A 19,413-nucleotide genomic window follows, 5' to 3' on the forward strand; every position below is an offset into this window, starting at 1 on the left:
GATCAAATCAAACCTCACAGTTCCTAGTGTAAGTGCTGTTTTGGCATACAAAGTATATTTATTGATTAAAGTGCGTTTTGGTGATAGAAATGATTTAGATGAAGCTAACTTGTCAGATGTCAGTGCCATGCAGCCCTAGTAGAGTGCGGACGCTGTCTTAATGACATTTTGTGTCATTTTGACCATCACAGTTTCTATTCACTGTTCTATTAGGTGTAAACTAACTTAGATCATTCAAGAAAAGGTCGCCATTCAGTGAGAAATTGTTTTGGGAAATACACTTGTCGTCGAGAATTAGATGAGAAGATCGAGACCACTCACGTATGTCTACGGTCAGCTAAGATTAGCGTGAAGACTGGAAACAGCTAGCCTGACTGGGTCTGAAGGTATAAGCAATCAATCAATCAATCAATACTTTATTTGTTAGGGACAGTGCACATTAATGAACAACGATAACAACATATCACTGTAAAGTGCCGGATTATAGCAAAGATGCTAATTTGCGTCCGTAGTCCCTGCCCCTCTAAAGCTCACTTATTTGTTTAATCTCTACAAATATCAAGAAAATATGGTCAACCTCCGGGTGACTTCGGATCTCCAGGGAGTAGATTTGACACTTTTTAGAGATTTTTTTTCTAACTTCCCTTATGTTTCCAGTCCTTATGCTATACTAAGCTAAGCTCGCATAACTTCAGATTTGGTGGAGAGACACAAGAAGAGTGCCAGAATATCCATATTGTTTCTTAAAGGTTTATTTGTTTGAGGTTTGAGCAAAAAGCCTCAAAGTTCCTGGATAAAGAAATATTTGAAAATGTGCCGTTTTAAACTCATTCCCTGAGATGCAGAAGAATATAATGAGTTTCCACTTTGTGAGCAGTCAGAGCTCATTGGAGGTGGTTCAGTCCTGCTCAGGGAACTTTAGTTTTGCAGTGGAGATTGAAGAGAACAAATATAATCGAGCTTAATCTTTTCATATATAAATCCTTGAGATTTAGTTTGACTTTCAAATAAAGCTTAACAGAGTGACAAACGGAATAATAGTGAGATGTCAGTATGTGATGTAATTTACCCAAACTGCTGGTGAGGTAACTGTGTGCTGTTGTGGGTTCAGCTCCGGGACACCACTGCTTCTGACATCCATTTTCGCCTGGATCATGAACGAAGGCTGAGAGCGGCGACGGAGGAACGGGAGACTGTCGTTCCTCTGCCTCAGGTACAATAATGCACTCAGTCACGCCAGGTTTGAATGCCTTTAGAATATACAGTGTATAGAGTATGGACATGAGAACACCGGCATCACACTTCACCTGTTCTGCCGTCTTTGCTGAAGTTAAAACATCGTTTTAATTAAGCGTCAGCACTGGAGAGGCAAGAAAGTTTAGCGTTCAGCTTTAATATGTTAGATTTTCTTTTAGATTTAGATCTCAGATGGATGTTACACTGTCTGCAAAAAACTTTCCAGCATGACATCTACTTTTACAAAATGATCCTTTTAATCAAATAATAAAAGGAAATAGCATCTAGAAGTAGGAGTCTGTGTTTTAAAAGATAAGATTTTTTTGGCCAAAAATTCACTTTCTTGCTTCTTAAATGTAAATATTTTCCCATTTTTTAACATTTTGGGTTTCGTATAGTTGAAAAAAAAGCAATTTGAACAACTCAGCTTCAGCAACTTTGGTCCCATAAATGATAATAATGATTAAGTCCCTCTCAAGCCAATAGACATACTGAAACGCTGTGTGAGGACGCAAATCCAATTGACTAAACATACATTACTCACATGCCACTAACGTACTTCCTTGACCTTTAAAAAGCATGCAAATCCCAGTTTTTAATGAATTGACTTTGTGAATCAAATCTTTTTTCCCGATCCCTTCCACAGCAGGAAGATGATCGTCTGCGTCTGGAGGCCCAGCGTGGAGGTCTGGAGCTGCAGGGACTTCAGACTCATGAGGTGCCCTGGCCTCAGGAGAGAGCCATGCTGCAACAAGAGGTCCGCCTCTTCAGACGCAACACCATCATCTTCTACATGAAGCTCAGGTGGATCCTCATGCACTGGAGGCTCGGCCGCAAGGACGAGTCTGGCGTGGAGCACCCAGAGGTGAGTCAGAGCTTTAATAACATGGAGGCACATTTAGGTATTTCTTCGAGCAGTACTTAACCCCAAAAACTATCATTGGGTCATCAATTACTCGCCTAGTATTTCCTTGAGTTCTTGAAGAAGACTTGAAAGCATTGAAGTCCTAGGGGGCTGCATTTAACAAGAGCAAAACTACATAAAAACACCCATTTACAAACTTGTGCAGTATAATCCAAGTCTCGCTGTTCAGTAGAGCTTCAATAATTAGTCGATAAATCTGTCAACTAATGAAATAATCGTCAAATATTTTGATAATTATTTAATCGTTTTGTGTAATTTTTTAAGAAAAGATGTCAAAATTCTCTGATTTCAGCTTCTTAAATGTGAATATGTTCTGGTTTATTTTCTCCTCTTTGACTGTTAACTGAATCTCTTGTAGTTGTGTACAAAACAAGACATTTGGGAGCACCGGAAAAGAAACACTGATATAATTAGATAATTGTTCATTGCAGCCCTATTATCCGATTATATATACTCAGTACTTCCCATACATTTTTTGCTAAAACCTAACTATCTAAAACCAATTTTGCATCAACAGTGTCATGCTTGCACAGGCTCACTACTTGTTCTGCTACGGACGAGCAGCAGGTGAGTGAAAATGGGAGATGTCCTTCCCATGTTGTTTTAATGGTTGCATTGGACATGTTGGATAGTGTAATTCCTCTTTCGTTGAACAATTGTACTTTTGGCTTTAAGATAATGTCATATATCAGAATACAGCAGTACAGAGTACATGGGTGATATATATTTGAGGTTCTTACCAATAACACTAAAACTGTTGCAAGTACATTACACTGTAAAGTACAGTTATCTATCCACAAAGCACTGAAGACCATAAGGTTGTGGTTTGATTAAGAAGGAGATGTCAAAAATAGCAACACAGAAGTAACTCAACCCGAACTAGGTGTACTTTGGATCAGGGTGCAGGTGCAGCTGCAGGGCTGATTGATCGGCTGATTGAGCGACTTCATTTGTTGTTCAGCGGCTGATGCTTCACTTATCTTCTTGTGCTCCCAGCTGATTCAACTCGTAATTTGTGATTCTCATGTTTTTGCTGGTTTTGTTTGTTTTTCGGGAATTAATTATTCGTAGCTCTGCAGTGCCCTTCCCCAGAGACCACAGAGCAGTTAGGCTGGCGATGTGAAGTCTTTTTACCTGAAAATGCTGTTGACTGTCTGTCTACCCAGTTCCTCCTGTTTAAACTAAACAAACTACTTATGTGGTTGTCCTGAACATAATACCCATAATTCCTTTGCTTACCTGTGAAATATTACTTTTTAACGCAATTCACTTTTATTACATTTTAAATGAATTTAATTTCTCTCAGTTTTGGCCTGACTCATCAGTTTACTCGTATCAGTTTGCGGCTACAGATGGTCCACATAGACCTTGCGGGATGTTTACCACCCACCCTTGACATTGAATCCCAACAGAACATTTTCTCAAGTTGAGTTTATTTGCAAAGTGCTTTAGAAACAGTCAAATAAACGGATGCTCTCAGTTTTATGAATTAGGTCAAAATGGAAAAGAATGCCCCAGTAATGTCTGCAAGTGGCAACAGTGGCAACGAAAACCAAAAACGAAACGAAAACCGTCCCTATAACAGGCAGGAACGTCGAACAGACCCAGCTCTCTATGGAAGACGGACTTCTGTATTGACTGTTAGGGGAGGAAGAAAACGATAGAAAAAGAGATGGAGAGATGGACAGACAGTGACAAACACAAAGACAGACAGACAGACAGACAATTTCTTTGTAATACATGAAGCTGCAGACTTGACGGCAGGTTCATGTATTCCAAAGAAATTGTCTGTCTGTCCAAAGAAACCAACTCTAAATACATGTGTGACCGCGGTTGTCCACGTGCATGAATGTGGCAGGTTGTCTGTGTGCATTAGCCCTGTGATTGGCTGGTAAAAGACTGGAGACTCGTCCAGGGTGTTCCTCTGCCTTCTGCCCGCTGCAGAAAACAGAATGTGTCCATACAGAAAAAAAATGAGCGCATGAATTAAAACACAGGCTTTTCATGGCCGTGTCATCTGTTCCAGTTTGAGAAGTTGGAGGGCATCCCAGAACTGGGAGTGATAATGGAGCAGGCGGAGGGGGAGTCGGATAGCGACGACAGACTGTGTTTACCACAAACTCCAGGGGACGTCCCCGACCCCGGGCCCATCATGCCTCTGCCATCACCTGATCGACACCTGCAGCATCAAAGACAGGTACTCACACACTTACAACTCCTCCCCTAGTTTTGCCTGAATTTTAGACAAAATCAAGTAAAACTGCAACTCCATTGAAAACAGTATACGGATTATTTTTTAAATAGATTTTTAACCTTTACTGAACAACAACATTACGTGCTCCATTTCATTATTTTGAAAAACCTGCACACAACTTTCCTACAGCTTAAAATCCGCTCATTATGTTTCTTCTTCTGCTCTGTTGAACTCATTTTGTTTTGTTGTGCTTTGGAAACTATGTAGTGTTTGTTTTACATTGTTTTGTTGTCTGAATTATAACTATGACGGTCATTTTCTGAGCTAGTCAGGTTATATTTCTGCCCTGTGAGTGCTGTCATTGCTCAAAGGGCCCATATCATGAAGTCAGGAAATAATTGGCATTTTCCATCATTCTGTGAGCAACCGTAATTTCCTTTTATGCTGCACGCGGGATTAGTCTGTCAACAGCCAATGACAATAGTTGGTTACTTGTCTGAGAAGTCGGAGGTGTGAAATCTGTTCCCTGCATGCCACATCTCCTGCTGTCTCTTCCATTACTCCCTGACAGATTTCAAACCGATCCGCTGTCAAAAAATGCCAAAAAATGGCTGAGTTGTATTGTAGATGTATTTTTGAGTAAGGCTCACGGATAAACATAATGAATTTCCAGTAAATAGCATACTTCATAATAAAAGTAAACTTAGTGAACTGCTGCAGCAGTAAGAAATGTTTGCTTTGCTAGCAGTCTCTTCATCTAAACTTAGGCCAATAAACACACACACACACACACACACACACACACACATATATATATATATGTAAACATAGGCTGCTAAGTTCAGATGGCGTTTGGTCACCTCAGTGAGACAAATCGGTAGAAATTCATACGGAAGCCCGCTAGTTCTTTGCAAAGGAACGGTATACATACAAATGAAAGAAACTGTGCCTTTAAATGTGACGTCAGGACTTCTGTACCGTTGTGATGTCACAAATATAATATAGGTAGAACATGCTGCTTTGGTGCTGTTACACTCATTCCCCAGCTGCAATAAAGGTGCAGAGACACAGTGAGCACAGATACGGAAGAACCGGAAACACTGACCAATCAGTAATAGGAACAGCAATGTGATGGCAGCTAACAACGTTAGCTGCCATATTAAGCCTATATTAAGCTTAAGAGTCTATATTAAGCTTAAGAGTCATTTTAGCCTATATTAAGCTTAAGAGTCATTTTAAAACACAGGATTGCACATTTCACACAAAGAAAATATATGAATAAGACAAAAACATGTAAATAGAAAAAATTAAAACTCAAATATAAACACTTCAGTAAGAGTATCAAGGAATAATACTATAGTGAATTTACAAAAACAATACACATATACATACACACATAATGAGCAATATAAGTGCAATGTTATATATTTTCTCTAGTAAATTTGTGTATCGGGTGAGTTTTATTCAGCTAAGCCTTTACTTATTTCTGTCGTTCATTTTCATTGTGCTGAAATGAATGTCTGGCAGCTGCTCATTAGAGCTGTTTGGCATGGCATGCAGATGAGAGTGTTGTCCTAGATAACTAGTTAGAGGCAGTCATTATTTTTGAGTACACCCAGTTTTATGCTCATTGATCAAACAAAAACAGGGACTCTCAGTTACACGCAAAGAGACAAAAGGAGCTTCTGTTCCTCAGGCTGCTGAAGGTTTATGAGGAGATTTTACTCTGACATGATGTGTGTGGAGATCTGCTTTCAGTAGGGCTGCCGACCTCTCTGCCCCTCTGTAAAACTAAAGAAAGTACATAAGCATTTTGGGTTAGTTGCATTATTAAGCAGCCCTAAGTGCTCTACTTTGTCTCTGTGTTTTGATTTTTCCACAACATCATAAAAATGTTTTGTGCGGTGATCTGACAGTGTTGCTTTACTCTGCGAGCCGTTTTTTCAGCTTTAACAAGCGTGCCCCGGTAGACTATATTAAGTTTATGCATGAGAGCAGAAATGCAGACTTGCTTTAGTAAGAATTTGCACACACAGCTACTACGGCAGAGCAGATGATAAGTCGTGCAGACAGAGTGAGATAATACTATGTTAAGCCTTAAAGAGGTCATAGGAAGTTTTCAGTGAAGACTTGGAGAATGATTTAGGCAATTGGGCAGAAATATCTGGATTTATGCCCTCGGGTCCTGCCAATGGTTGAAACTGTTGAAGTGCTTAAGTGTTTATAAATACTGTGAATACTGTAGATGAGTTTTCGCACAGTGGTTGTGAACTTTCATCTCATTTAGTGCAGAGATGTCGCTTTATAAGCATACATGCAAAACTAGTGTTACGCCAAATGGTTACATGAGGGCCTCACAGTGAGACAGTATCAGCCTGAAATATCTGGAACAACTCTTTCACTGGCAAAATTTAATTTAGCATTGGCTTTATCTTTAGCTGGACACTGTTTGGCACTGTCACCTTATTCAAGAGGGTCCTGAATAGCATTAGTTTTTGTGTGTAGAAAAATAAGTACAGTCCATGTGTCGCTGTTAACCGAATCATTGGAGTGTGGTAGTAGCATTTATGCTACACGTAATTCCTGTAAATTAAAGGAAATCCGGTGGAGCTTTTTGGCCACTAGTGGCGCTAATGAGCAATGATTTTTTTTTTAAATATAATTTTGAACCAGACAAGGTTTACGTTAGCCAGCATTTGCCAGCTTTTTGCTAGTATCATGTAAAGTTTTCCAGCTGATTAACTTATCAAAGGCCAAGATGTTAGTTCAAAGATAACTTAAAAATAGCCATTTATTACATACAAAACAAAATAAAAGGTTAAATGCTAATTTAACTTGCCAGAAGAGGTTATGGTCAGGGTTAGGGTCTACGTAGGCCTACATGCCGTGGAATTCAATCTTGTTGCTTCAATTCTATGTTTGCAACACCGGTCAAGGTTTTATATTACTTTTAAAAATATCTGTTTGCAGTGCACTTTACATGGAAATGTTATTTATTTCTTTTTGCTGCTAATGTACACTTTGTTATTTGTTAATAAATAATATTAAGTGCATTTATATTTGTGTTAATTTGTTACCTTTTTTAAACCAGGCTAAATGTTTATGTCAAGTCTGATGCCTTCACTCACATGGACAGTTATACGCTTCATTCAGTCAACAGTAGCATAGGATCAGTATCGGGTATCAGCAGATACGTTCAGCCCAGCTATCAGTATCAGATTGGATCGGGAAAAAGTGCATGCAAAAGTGCATGTTGGTGAGAATCACTCCACAGCTCTAACTTGAAAATAAGACAATTAGCTCGTAAGCTAGTTAGCTATTCCATCTTTTTAGATGCTCAAGGATTTCACTCAAAAGAATATTTTCTGAAGCTCATATGATGCATATTTAGATAGACAACAGTAGAAGAAGAAAAATATCTATAATGGTTTTATCTGCCCTCCTGAAAAATCATTTTGTGTGGACTGGCCTTTTAGCACCTGAGCGCATACCCTGAGCCAGCAGCACTGTAGTGACTTGAGGTGATGTTTTCCTCACAGAGTCCTTTATGTTTCAGTGCCTCCTGCCAAGACCTGAAGACTCTCTACAGCAGGACCACCGAGAGGCAAACAGCTCTCCACACACCTCTCAGAGCAGGAAACATGCTCTCCTTTCACTGTCTCTCATCATAATTGGGCTAAAACAAATCTGTAGACGTCCAACAGGTTTTTGTTGCAACTTTAATTACCGATCTACTCAGAGGTTCCTGAGGGCTTTCACTTAATTTCAATTTAGGATTTTCTAATGCAGCCTTATATTTACACCCAGGTGTACATGTTTTAAGGCTTTAATGACAGGAGTCAGGGAAGGATAGATGGGGAGGGATAAAAAAGACAAGAGCAAGAACCAGATGGGAAAGGAGAAGTTCACATCCAATTCTAATAAAGCAATTAAAAAGCTGTTTTGTCCCAAAGTGCTTTTAAGAGAAAGAAAGGTCAGATAACAACAAGAGTCATCCCCATCAAGATAAGGACAGAACTTGTTGATCCTGCCGTGTTCACGTGTGTCTGAGTGTGTTGGAATAACCTTGCCTAAATGATTGTTTTGTCGGAATCCTCTTCGTGCAGTTTGGGGAGAACCGACAAGTGCTGCAGGCCCTGCGGACGCTGCTGGAGGAGTTTCGAGAGGAGCTGCGGGAGGAGGAGATGCGGCGGTGCCAACTGCAGCAGTCCTACGCCAATGACAAAGCTGCCTGGGAGGTCAAGTGGGCAGAGATGAAGTGTCAGTTCACCCAGGTACAGATGGCCTCTCAGTGCCCACCTTAAGAGGACAGGACACAATCTGGTGTAGAGGACTAGCGGTGCATTCAGTAAGCAGCAAGGTGACAGTAAACATGTTGCCTTGTCCACGCATGAAATCCCTCTCAGGGCGAAGCAGTAGTGAGTCGAAAACAACATTTTTTTTAGTTTTTTTAAGATGTGTCAATCTGAAAGTGCAGCAATGGAATAAGGTTGTGTCTTAATCTACTGTTTATCAGAAGCGACAAAGAAATGGACAGAATCCAATCTATAATTACCCCTCAACAATTACATTAATAGAGGAAGGACAGCTTCCAATGAGACAAGAAAATGATAAATCACCAGCTTGGCACTTGGTATTCAGCATAATCTGTCACTGTGCAAACTAATTCATTCAGCATTGCCCCCAGTGGTTCAAGGATCATTAAAGCATTTCTTAGTTTAGCTTTAATGCTCTTTCTTATTTCCCTAATGGGAGTGTAAATTCTTTGTAGATTAGGAACAGAGTATAGTCATATCATCCTGATATTAAGTGCATGAATGCTGGTATCAGTCATTTTTTCTACAGGAGCTGCAGATTTTTGTTAACCTGACTCCGCCAGATGGATTGATTTGCATTTGCTCAGCATATCTATCTGGGAACTCTTGTTTGGAGATCTTTTGGGAAGGGGCGAAAGTACTGGTTGCTGATCGGATGATTGAACTATCTGTCTATCCGGCCAAATCAACCAACCAGATCAAGTATGACGTACTAACAGCGTCGAGGCAAAGCTCAGAAAGTAAACAACATGCCGTTAAAGGATATTTGCCGTTTGTGTAACGTGACTTTACAGATAAAAGGCACAATTTCAGGTGCCCGGTCCATATTCCAACAGAAGGATCCAAGAGAAAAAAGCGTGAGCAAGCGGCTTGCTCACTAGCTGCACTCATCTCATCCGTGGAAGTGGCCGTGTTGTTTACACTGAACAGTCGCTCGTCGATTCGTCACACTTAAATCTGCCTCAAAACCAACGCTGATTGGTTCGACGCTTGGGAAACCTTCTCCAAATTTTCTCCGCCGCACGTTACCGGACTAATCTGCGACTAAAACAAAACAGAGCTCGCAAGATCAGGATGGTCTCACAGGGCTAGATTTTGGTGTCAGTATCAAAAAAAAATTAATTGGCAATTACAGTAAAGGCCTCCAAGATTTAAACTGTTCTTCGTTTCTGACAAATTGTTGTAAGACAACAGCATTTACGACATTGTGAGACACTAAAACTCTTCACTGACAACCAGGTAAACTTTCTTTAGTTTGTGGGTGTTTCTGTTTTAGTAGCAGATCCATGAGTTTGAAGGCTTATCAGATGCCGAAACAGTACAAAGCAGTTTATCATTTTGGGAGACAGGATTTTACAACTCTTAAATGTTGTCAGTGGTAATGGTTTTATCCTCCTATTGTGAGGTTAACAGTTGAATATCCTCCCTCACATTACAAAGTAATCTACCTGACTAATGAGACAATCAGAGAGAGTCGGTGCAGTCTACGTGATGCCTTCAGGCCATTCATCTCAGTACTCTCGGGTCAGGCTCTTGGGGAGACGGCTGCATTACCATCGACCATAGTGTTATGGTGCTAATAATCCCTAATGAGGAAACCAAAGTGGGATCTTTTCAAAATCTTGGCTTTAGATTTAAATGTCACCGCAGGAATAGATGTTTCTATGTCTACTCTATTTGGAGTGCATTTGAATCTCATGGTAGATGAAGAGATAAGTAATACATTTACAGCGGGGGGAGCTGCATTTGAAGGAAACAGTGTGGCACAGAGCTTTATATTGAATCCACAGGGTTTGGTGGAACAGTGGAGCCTCATCATCTGCTCTGTCTGACTTCTATTTTCCCTTTGAGAGAGGACAGGTGACCAACGATGTGGAAAAAAACAAAGCTTGCAATCAATTTGAGGACGCTGAATATTGTTTCTTGACCAAACTGTTGGAAGATACTATTTGAAACCGACGGTGGCAGAGCAGTGGCTTTCCCCAGCTATATCTGATTACACAAAAAACTATAAACTGCACCTTTGGGAAACCAATTAAGCAGTTTGATTTATAGGAGGAGGATTATCTTTTTAACTCTCTAGCTTTTAATCTGCAGCCTTTACATGGTTCATATCCTTCCACAGAGCAGAGGTCACTGAGGTCCTCGAGGGGAACAAATTCCTGTGATAACACCACTGAGTTCTTTTATTTGCTCCACTGTGCTCCGTCCTGATTAAGACTTCAGAAATATGTCCCTAAACCACCTTTTTCTTAATTCTTGATCATTACACAGCCCGGTAGAGCAGAGCAGACTTGGAAATTTCCCTCACTCGTGTATTTATATTTGGATATGAGATTATTTTTGACATATTAATATAGGCTGGCTCATGTTTCGTACTCTGGTTTGGTGTGTCTATATTTATAATGACTAACATCTTGGTCCTTTAGTCAGCAGCTATTACTGTACATGCTATCTCTCTCCAGTATGTAATCAGACAGGTAAACAGTCAAACCCAGTAGAAAAGTATTCAAGACAAACATTTGTGAATGGGGAGTTATGTAAGATGATGTTTTAAAGGCAGCCTTGACTTCACACAGCTCCAGTACTGCAGATTCGTCTTTGTACAGTTATGTTGTGCGATCAAAGCCCGTCTGAAGATTACAAAGCTCTGTTCTTTCCAGAGTGGCTTCCCTCTGTTGCTCTACAGCTTTGGAGATTTCTGCGGTACATCTGTATCCTCAGTTCATGTCCTTCCAGCAGCGAGTGGTCTGAAATATAAATTTGGGGAGGCAGCCCAAGTGTCTCAGTCGGCCGCAAAACAACACTGGTGCTTTGTGATACCTTCTCCTAATCTCATTGTGTTTGGTTCAGAATATGAGACACACAGTCACAGGTTTATACTGTATAAGTGGGCATTCAGACTGGAAACAGCCCCACGCAGGAGTCTGTGTCGGTGGACGTGTTGCTTCAGGCACAAGGAAGTCCAGTTTGAGTAACACATGTTTGCACATTGCACTTTAATTGAAATTCAGGATGTTATAACTCCGGTACGTTATCACAGCGGTAGTTATCTTTTGTCACAACAATCGCAAAGTAAACAGTATAAATATGCTCGTGTTACAAATTGATCTACAAGGAATGCGCGCAGGATTCAAGTCAGTCTCATTTCAGCTGTTTGTTTTAGTTAACAACCACAGTGAGCCATTGAATCATTAGCTTGTTTATAAATTGTCTTAGTTTTATCATGATAAGACACATTTTCTTCTTTGTTTAATCTCATTTGACACTTATTTATAATTATTATTATTATTAGTATTACTTAGTAGCTGTGTGAGCACTTGACTTCTTCTGTTTTAATTTGTTTTTATCATTTTTTTGTTTTATCAAATTGAAAATAAAGGATTAAAAGATCAAAACGTAAAGAGCAGAAGAGCAAAAAATGGTTTGTCATTATGTCAGTACTGTTTATCTTTTACAAAAATGATGCACCTCACATCTTGATCACGTGGAATCATGTTAATTATTGTGGTATTTCCTGATAATACGTCGCCATTGTTTCTTTGTAAAGTCATAATAATGACTTGATGATGACTAATCAACCCAATATCCCTGTGTCTTTTGCTCTTTGACCAGTTGGAGGAGGAACAAGGCGAGCTGAGAGGCGAAGCTCAGGGAGACGAAGGGGAACCCGGCGAAGACCCTGAGCGGGCCATGAAGCTGGAGCGTGAGGAGCACCGCCGCCTGCTCGCCGACAGCCACAGCACCTCCCTGGACCTCCGCTGGAAGCTGCAGCACGGAGAGAAGAGGTGGAGCCGCGAGAGGGGCGAGCTGCTGGAGCGCTTCGACCGGGAGCGGCAGGAGTGGGACGGCAGCATGAGGGAGCTCCACCGCAAGATGGAGAGGGTGAGAGACACTGGAGACTGAACAAGACTGGAAAGAAGAGTTAGAGTATATTAAAAAAAGAGAAGATAAGAGGAGGAGAAAGAGATGGAGAGAACAAGACGGTTAAAGTCAAGTCAGACTCACATCTCATCTCATCTCAACTTCATCCGCTTCTCCGGGGTCGGGTGGCGGGGGCAGCAGCTCTAGCAGGGGACCCCAAACTTCCCTTTCCCAGGCCACATTAACCAGCTCTAACTGGGGGATCCAGAGGCATTCCCAGGCCAGTGTGGAGATCTAACCTCTCCACCTGGTCATGGGTCTTCCCCGAGGCCTCCTCCCAGTTGGACGTGCCTGGAACACCTCCCTAGGGAGGCGCCCAGGGGGCATCCTTACTAGATGATCCTGAAACACCTCAACTGGCTCCTTTCAACGCAAAGGAGCAGCGGCTCTACTCCGAGTTCCTCACGGATGCTGAACTTCTCCCCCTCTCTCTAAGGGAGACTCCAGCCCCCCTCCTGAGAAAACCCATTTCGGCCGCTTGTACCCGCAGGAAACCGGTGGATTGCTTACTAAAGTCAAGTCAGGCTCACACACTAGATATTTGATTTATTTAAAGTAATTATTATATTGTATAAAATTATATATAATAACCATTTACTGAGCACTTTTAAGGACTTATCGTACATTTTGACCTAAAAAAAGTAACATTGAAAGTTCATTCTTCACCTAAGAAACAGAAGATGACAAAACAATCACTCACAAGGTACTTTTAGTAGCTCTTCTGGAGCCTGTGAATGTTCTCATTTGTCCAGGTCATCATCAGTCCCAGCCTGGTCAGATGTGTACATGAACTGATGAAGCCTATTGGATGAGAGGTGAAACGTCTTCCTAGACAAATAACCAAGTCCAGTTGCTTTTGACTGAAATTGCTTTGAGGATAACTCTTCTGGAGCTTTCAGTCGTGTCACACTTCTGATTTTGAGGTCAAGAATGAACTTTCAGTGTCAACCAAGTCCTTAAAGTTCTCGAAAAAATGCTGAAACCCAGAGATATCCATTCTTCAAAAAAGGCAGCTAATCCTCAGAATTGAGAAGATGAAACGAGCGAATGTTTGGCATTTCTGCTCCGTGAGACTCACTTTAAAGGATTCATTAACTATCAAATCGCCTTTCTGACAACTGACGTCTCATGTCAGGCTTTCATGTTTTGCTCTGTGTTAAATATAATTTGTCATCAAACAAGTTCTACGACTTTTGAAGAAGATTTTTTTCTCCGCAATTTTCATATTTTATTGACAAGAGATAATTTGAAAAATACTCAATTGCCCTGAAACCACTTCAAACTTCTTCACAAACTTTGAAAAAAATGGAAAATCACAACTTGAAGATCTGCTTGTTAATCCGTGTGTGTGTGTGCGGGTAGTGTGTGTGTGTGTGTGTGTGTGTGTGTGTGTGTGTGTGTGTGTGTGTGTGTGTGTGTGTGTGTGTGTGTGTGTGTGTGTGTGTGTGTGTGTGTGTGTGTGTGTGCGTGTGCGTGTGCGTGTGCGTGTGCGTGTGCGTGCGTGCGTGCGTGCGTTCGTGTGTCTTTGAGTATATTCAAGAGAAAGTGACAAAGCACCCCAGGCAATTATCTTCTTTGTTGTCTGGTACTTTAGAATAGTCAAGGCAAGATACAATAAATAGTCAGGATTACTAAATAATTGATGTCCTTTGTGAGATTTAATTAGAAGAACTGCAGCGTCTCACCTCACTTGCGTGTGATGTTCAGGGCAGGAGTTAGGAGCATGAGCTTGTTAATATGATATGAGTGTGGGAGTATTAACATATAAAGCAGGAACTGGAATAATAACACTCTGAAAACAGCAACAGCAACCAAAAAGTGCTGATGCACCGCTGAATGTAGAGACAGCAGGAAGCGGAGCTGCATTATTCAGTGATGCATATGTGCTGCACACCAAGAAGCACGGGTTGCCGGCTAAACTGCTCAGACTGGCAGGGTCAAAGTGAGTGAGTGAGGTGGTTGTTCTCCTTTAACCTCGAGCCTGAGGCAAGGCCCTTGACCGCAAACGTTGCAGGTGGATTACACAATGGACCTCAGTCGAGGGAATGTTATATTAAAGAAAGGTTTTCATATGTGACGAAAGCCTCTGCTGTATAAAATATTGATTACCCCCCCCCCCCCCCCCCCCCCCAGAAAAAGAAGTCAGGCTATACGTTTTTATACCTGTACTGATAAGTAAAGAGAAATGCCAATGATTCTCTTTTAAGTCTTTTAGAAACATTTCCATAAGAATTCCCAACAGAGAAAATTCATTCATTTTCAACCGCTTGTCCCTGTCAGGGGGCTGGAGCCGATCCCAGCTGACATCGGGCGTGAGGCGGGGTACACCCTGGACAGGACGCCAGTCTATCACAGGACACATAGAGACGAACAGAGACAGACAACCATTCACACCTACGGGCAATTTCAGAGTCATCAATGAACCGAACACCTGCATGTCTTTAGGATTGTGTGAGGAAACTGGAGAACCTGGAGAAAACCCATGCAGACATGAGGAGAACATGCAAACTCCACACAGAATTTGAACCAGGGACCTTCTCGCTATGAGGCGACAGTGCTAACCACCAAACCACCGTGTAGCTACCAGTGAGAATAGACAAATTTAAATATGTGTTTATGTTATGCGTTTGTTTAAAAGAAAAGAAAAAGATTATTGTCTGATATATTGTTATCAGATCATTGTTAAATAATAATATAATATATTGTCCACATAAATCCAGTATCAGTCAGGCTGTAATGTTCTAGACCAGTCATCTCCAATCCTGCTCCTGGAGGGCCGCTGCCCTGCATGTTTTAGGTTTCTCCCAGCTGAAACACACCTGAGTCTAACCATTATCAGACCTGTGACAAGCTCCAGCTGCTTTATAACGAGCAGAGCATTAGACTCAGGTGTGTTGGCGCAGGGAGAAACCTAAAACATGCAGGGCAGCGGCCCTCCGGGAGCAGGGTTGGGGACTGTTTTAGACCATTAAAAAAAACTAACCCTTTTTTAAGTTTAAGTGTAAAGTCTTTAAGTGTCAACCATTTGAATTCAATGGGCTAAATCTTGCAGAACTCCAGTCTGGTCTCTTAAAAGTAATAGACGTGTAAACTTTAAGTGTAGAGGAAACTCTCGGGCTGATCCCCTCCTGTCTGTGTGTGTCTTTCACTGTGCAGATGCAGAGAGAGCTGAGCACCCGGCGAGGCGAGGGCATGGACGTCAAAGATGGCAGCTCCGACCACAGAGGTGTGTTCTCTCCTCAGGACAGTCCCTGCAACGCCTCCCGGTCGCCGCGCTCCCCGCGCTCTCCACGCTCGCCCTGCGCGTCCACTCCCATCCCTGTGCGCTCCCACTCTGACTCAGAGGCCATGCTGGAGGAGCAGGGGGTCGTGACGAGGCTGAAAGGCCCCACGGAGAACCTGTTCCTGGATGCGCTGTCTTTGGACCCACTCAGCGGCCTGGAGGTCCCTCCACCCTCCAGACTGGAGAGCGAGAAGAAGTTCCCCTGCATGAAGGAGGTAACGCATACATCAGTCAAATCAAGACAAGTCACCTTCATCAATGTGGCGCTTCAACACAAAGGTGCTTTACCAAAAAAGAGGCAGAGCTTTGAACAGCAGCCCAGAAATGTGGGTGCGATGGAAATAAGAGCGTGGTTCAAACTGCAGCCATTTGAATACATCACCTTGAGCTCTGGGAAGTTATCTATTGTTTGTCGGTCATTATGTAATTGATGTGATAGCTATTTTTCACTTCATTAATGTCCTTTTATAGACAAACTTATTAACAGATTAGTCCAGAACAGTCGAGGTAATTAATGTAGAACAATGTATTATAAAAATAGAAAGGTTTACAAGAAGGGGTCAGCAGAGACGTCTCACAGCAATCAAGGAGAATTTATTGAATCAAGGTCTGATACACTCATCACAGAGTCCCAAGATTCACAATACCAAATTTCCAAGTGTCTCTTAACAGAACTTCCTGTCTTATACCGAGGTCTGCGTGCTGACATCGTTTACACGCCCCATCAGGTCTTTCCAATTCACACTCGGTACATTTACAATCAGTGGCGTCTACTTTGTGTCCAGACGTCATCACGCCCAAATACAGTTCTATTGCTTTCTAATCAGAATGTGCTTTTCAGGCCTATGTCCCCAGTACACGGTGATCTCAGCCTGTTATTCACTTTCTCAATCATAATTTCACTAGTTGCAGCCTGAGTTCAAAGAACTCAATAAAATGGTGCTTTTAAAAAAAAAGATTTTAATTTTGTTTTATTCATTGTTATTTGTTTGTTTTGGGCTCGGTTTGTCTGCTTCTCTCTTCGTTTGTCCGTCAGTGGAACAATGTAGAATGGGTTGGGTAAGACGCGTTACAGTTCTGGAGGAGATCCAAAGCACAGGGCGGATACACAAACTATTTGACATTTTCGTTAGATATGGAATTCGTGCGGCTTAATGTGGTGTCGGAATATTCGGAAAAATGAGTTCCCGACCGGGAAACTTCACACTGCATTAACATTATGAGACAGACGGCCTTTGCGGAGGTCTGCGCTCTCAGTGCGCCCTTCTAATATAAAAAAGGTTTCTCTGTTTTCAACTGACAGATATTCACTCATTTTAAAATACACTGCTTTTTTTTTTATATTACTTACATTGCTGCCTTCGAACACTTTCTCACAGGATTGAACTATTGTATCTGTTGTGTTTCAGGCCCTGAATGAGATTTCAGAGAGCGAAGGTGATCCTGAGAACCCCGAGGACGAGATGGGCGGTGGGAGTCTGCTCAGGTAATTTAAAGAGTGTTTGAACAGACCAACTATTCTGTAAAAAAAAAATCTAATAGATGGTAGCAGTAAATACATGACCAAGACCTGACTGCTACTGGCTGCCGATTATTCAGCCTCCTGCAGCATTTTGTTGCTCATACATATTGTACACATCAATCCCTCGAGAGATCGGCTGTTGATTCTATTAACTGTTACTTGAAGTGACAGTGAGTTTACCCTCTGGTGGTTTTCGTGTGAAAGTTTCTGTTATGGCGTGGAAGTGATCCATCTCACTGTGCTATTAAATCATTCAGACAGTTTTAAAACCTTAAAAAAGCATTAAGCTGCTTTTTAAAAGACGTACATACGCATATTTAGGGTTTGTGTCCTGCAGTGGGAATTACAGGAGATGAGATCATGATGGTCATGATGTAATGTCAATGAACTGTTTGTTTTTGTGTGTCCTGCCCAGAGCCAAGTCTGTGTGCTCCATGAGCGACTTCCAGCGGTTAATGGACAGCTCGCCGTTCCTCCCCGACAAGTCTCGCCACGGTGATCTGGGCCAAGACGACGTTACCCCTCCTCTGTCCCCGGACGACCTCAAGTACATTGAGGAGTTCAACAATAAGGGCTGGGACTTCCCGTCATCCGCCTCTGGCCTGGATCCTGCCCTTGAAGTGTGGACAGACAAACCCCCCGAGGCTCTGGGAGGGGAGCTCCTTCTTGAACCATTCCAGCCAGCCTCCTGGTTCCTCACCACCAGCGCCACCCTTACCACCAGCACCCTGAGCAGCCCTGAGCACTGCCACAAGTCCCCGCTGAGGGGCAACGGAGCAGGGGGGGCAGGGGTGGGAGTGGAGCACTATGGCGTTCACATGCACCACAGCCCAACCAGACCTGGGGCGGCTGAGCGCCCTACTGCCCAAGACCCAGACTTCCTGTACGGCAAAGGGACCAAAGCCAGGGGTGGAGGAGAGGCCGGGGTGGGAGCCAGCGGGTCAGATGAGGTGTTCAGCAGTGGGAGGTGGGCATGTGGGCTCCTGGAGGGTGGGGGGTTGAGGACTTCTCCTAGCCAGTCCCCTATCTGCCCCACTGTGGGCTACACCTCATCTCTGGAGCTTCAGCTCGCCAGAAACATGAGTGACGACATGAAGGAGGTGGCCATCTCTGTGAGGAACGCCATCCGTTCCCCGCAAGGGCCCATCGTTCGGGACATCGCCTGCCAGACCAACGGATTCACCACGCGAGGCACTCAGACCACCCAGACAATTAGTGTGGGTCTACAAACGGACCTGTTGAGGAACCTGACCAGCAGCCCCCACCGGTGCCTCACCCCGAAAGGTGGAGGCACGCCTATTTCTTCCCCGTCACGCAGCATGAGGAAGGTTCAGTACTCTCCAGTCATCCAGAGTAAGTTTGAGCGACCCTGTTGCTCGCCAAAGTACGGCTCACCCAAACTTCAGCGCAAACTGTCCACATCCAACAAGGCCGAGCTACCCACCACCAGCCGCGCTCCCACCCCAACCACGCCTCAGAAGGGCAACAGCGAGTCGGCGTGGGCCCGCTCCACCACCACCCGCGACAGCCCCGTCCACACCACCATCAACGACGGCCTCTCCAGCCTCTTCAACATCATCGACCACACCCCAGTGGCTTACGACTCTATGCAGAAGTTCAACAAGTCCCCCAGTCGCTCTCGCCCCACCCCTCCCTCTACCACCGAGCCCAGCCCTGCTCACGGGGCTCTCGCCGCAGACCCCAGGAACGAGTGCTTGCGGATTGCTCGCGGGCGCTCGCCAAGCCCCGTGCAGCTGATAATAGAGACGCAGGGGGACAAAAATCCAGAGGTGGTGAGCATACGACAGGACCTGTCGGCCCCGCCGGGCTACACGCTGGCTGAAAACACAGCCCGCATCCTTAATAAGAAGCTGCAGGAGCAGAGCTTTAGAGAGGAGCGGAGGCTGCAGGCTGGAGGACAGAGCTGCCACAGCAGAGACAGCAGCAGGCAGGCCGACTCAGACAGACAGTCTGGATGTATGGAGGTAAATATACAGACGCACTGGATTCATC

At 43.2% G+C, this 19,413-nt stretch overlaps 1 protein-coding gene across 2 annotated transcripts in view; it reads left to right on the plus strand.

The window, feature by feature from the left end:
* mtcl1 (microtubule crosslinking factor 1) overlaps positions 1–19,413 on the plus strand; it is a 76,157-nt gene that overhangs the window by 47,688 nt on the left and 9,056 nt on the right. Inside the window, exons 7-14 of one of the 2 annotated variants that reach the window (XM_083928017.1) lie at positions 1,112–1,213; positions 1,883–2,101; positions 4,188–4,358; positions 8,462–8,629; positions 12,287–12,556; positions 15,752–16,093; positions 17,288–17,364; positions 17,816–19,385. In XM_083928017.1, the coding sequence (XP_083784143.1) occupies positions 1,112–1,213; positions 1,883–2,101; positions 4,188–4,358; positions 8,462–8,629; positions 12,287–12,556; positions 15,752–16,093; positions 17,288–17,364; positions 17,816–19,385 (2,919 nt within the window). The remainder of the gene's footprint in view (positions 1–1,111; positions 1,214–1,882; positions 2,102–4,187; positions 4,359–8,461; positions 8,630–12,286; positions 12,557–15,751; positions 16,094–17,287; positions 17,365–17,815; positions 19,386–19,413) is intronic. The other variant, XM_083928018.1, reaches the window with a different exon arrangement.

This window comes from Echiichthys vipera, assembly GCF_963691815.1.
Source record: "Echiichthys vipera genome assembly, chromosome: 15".
Taxonomy (NCBI): Eukaryota; Metazoa; Chordata; class Actinopteri; order Perciformes; family Trachinidae; genus Echiichthys; species Echiichthys vipera.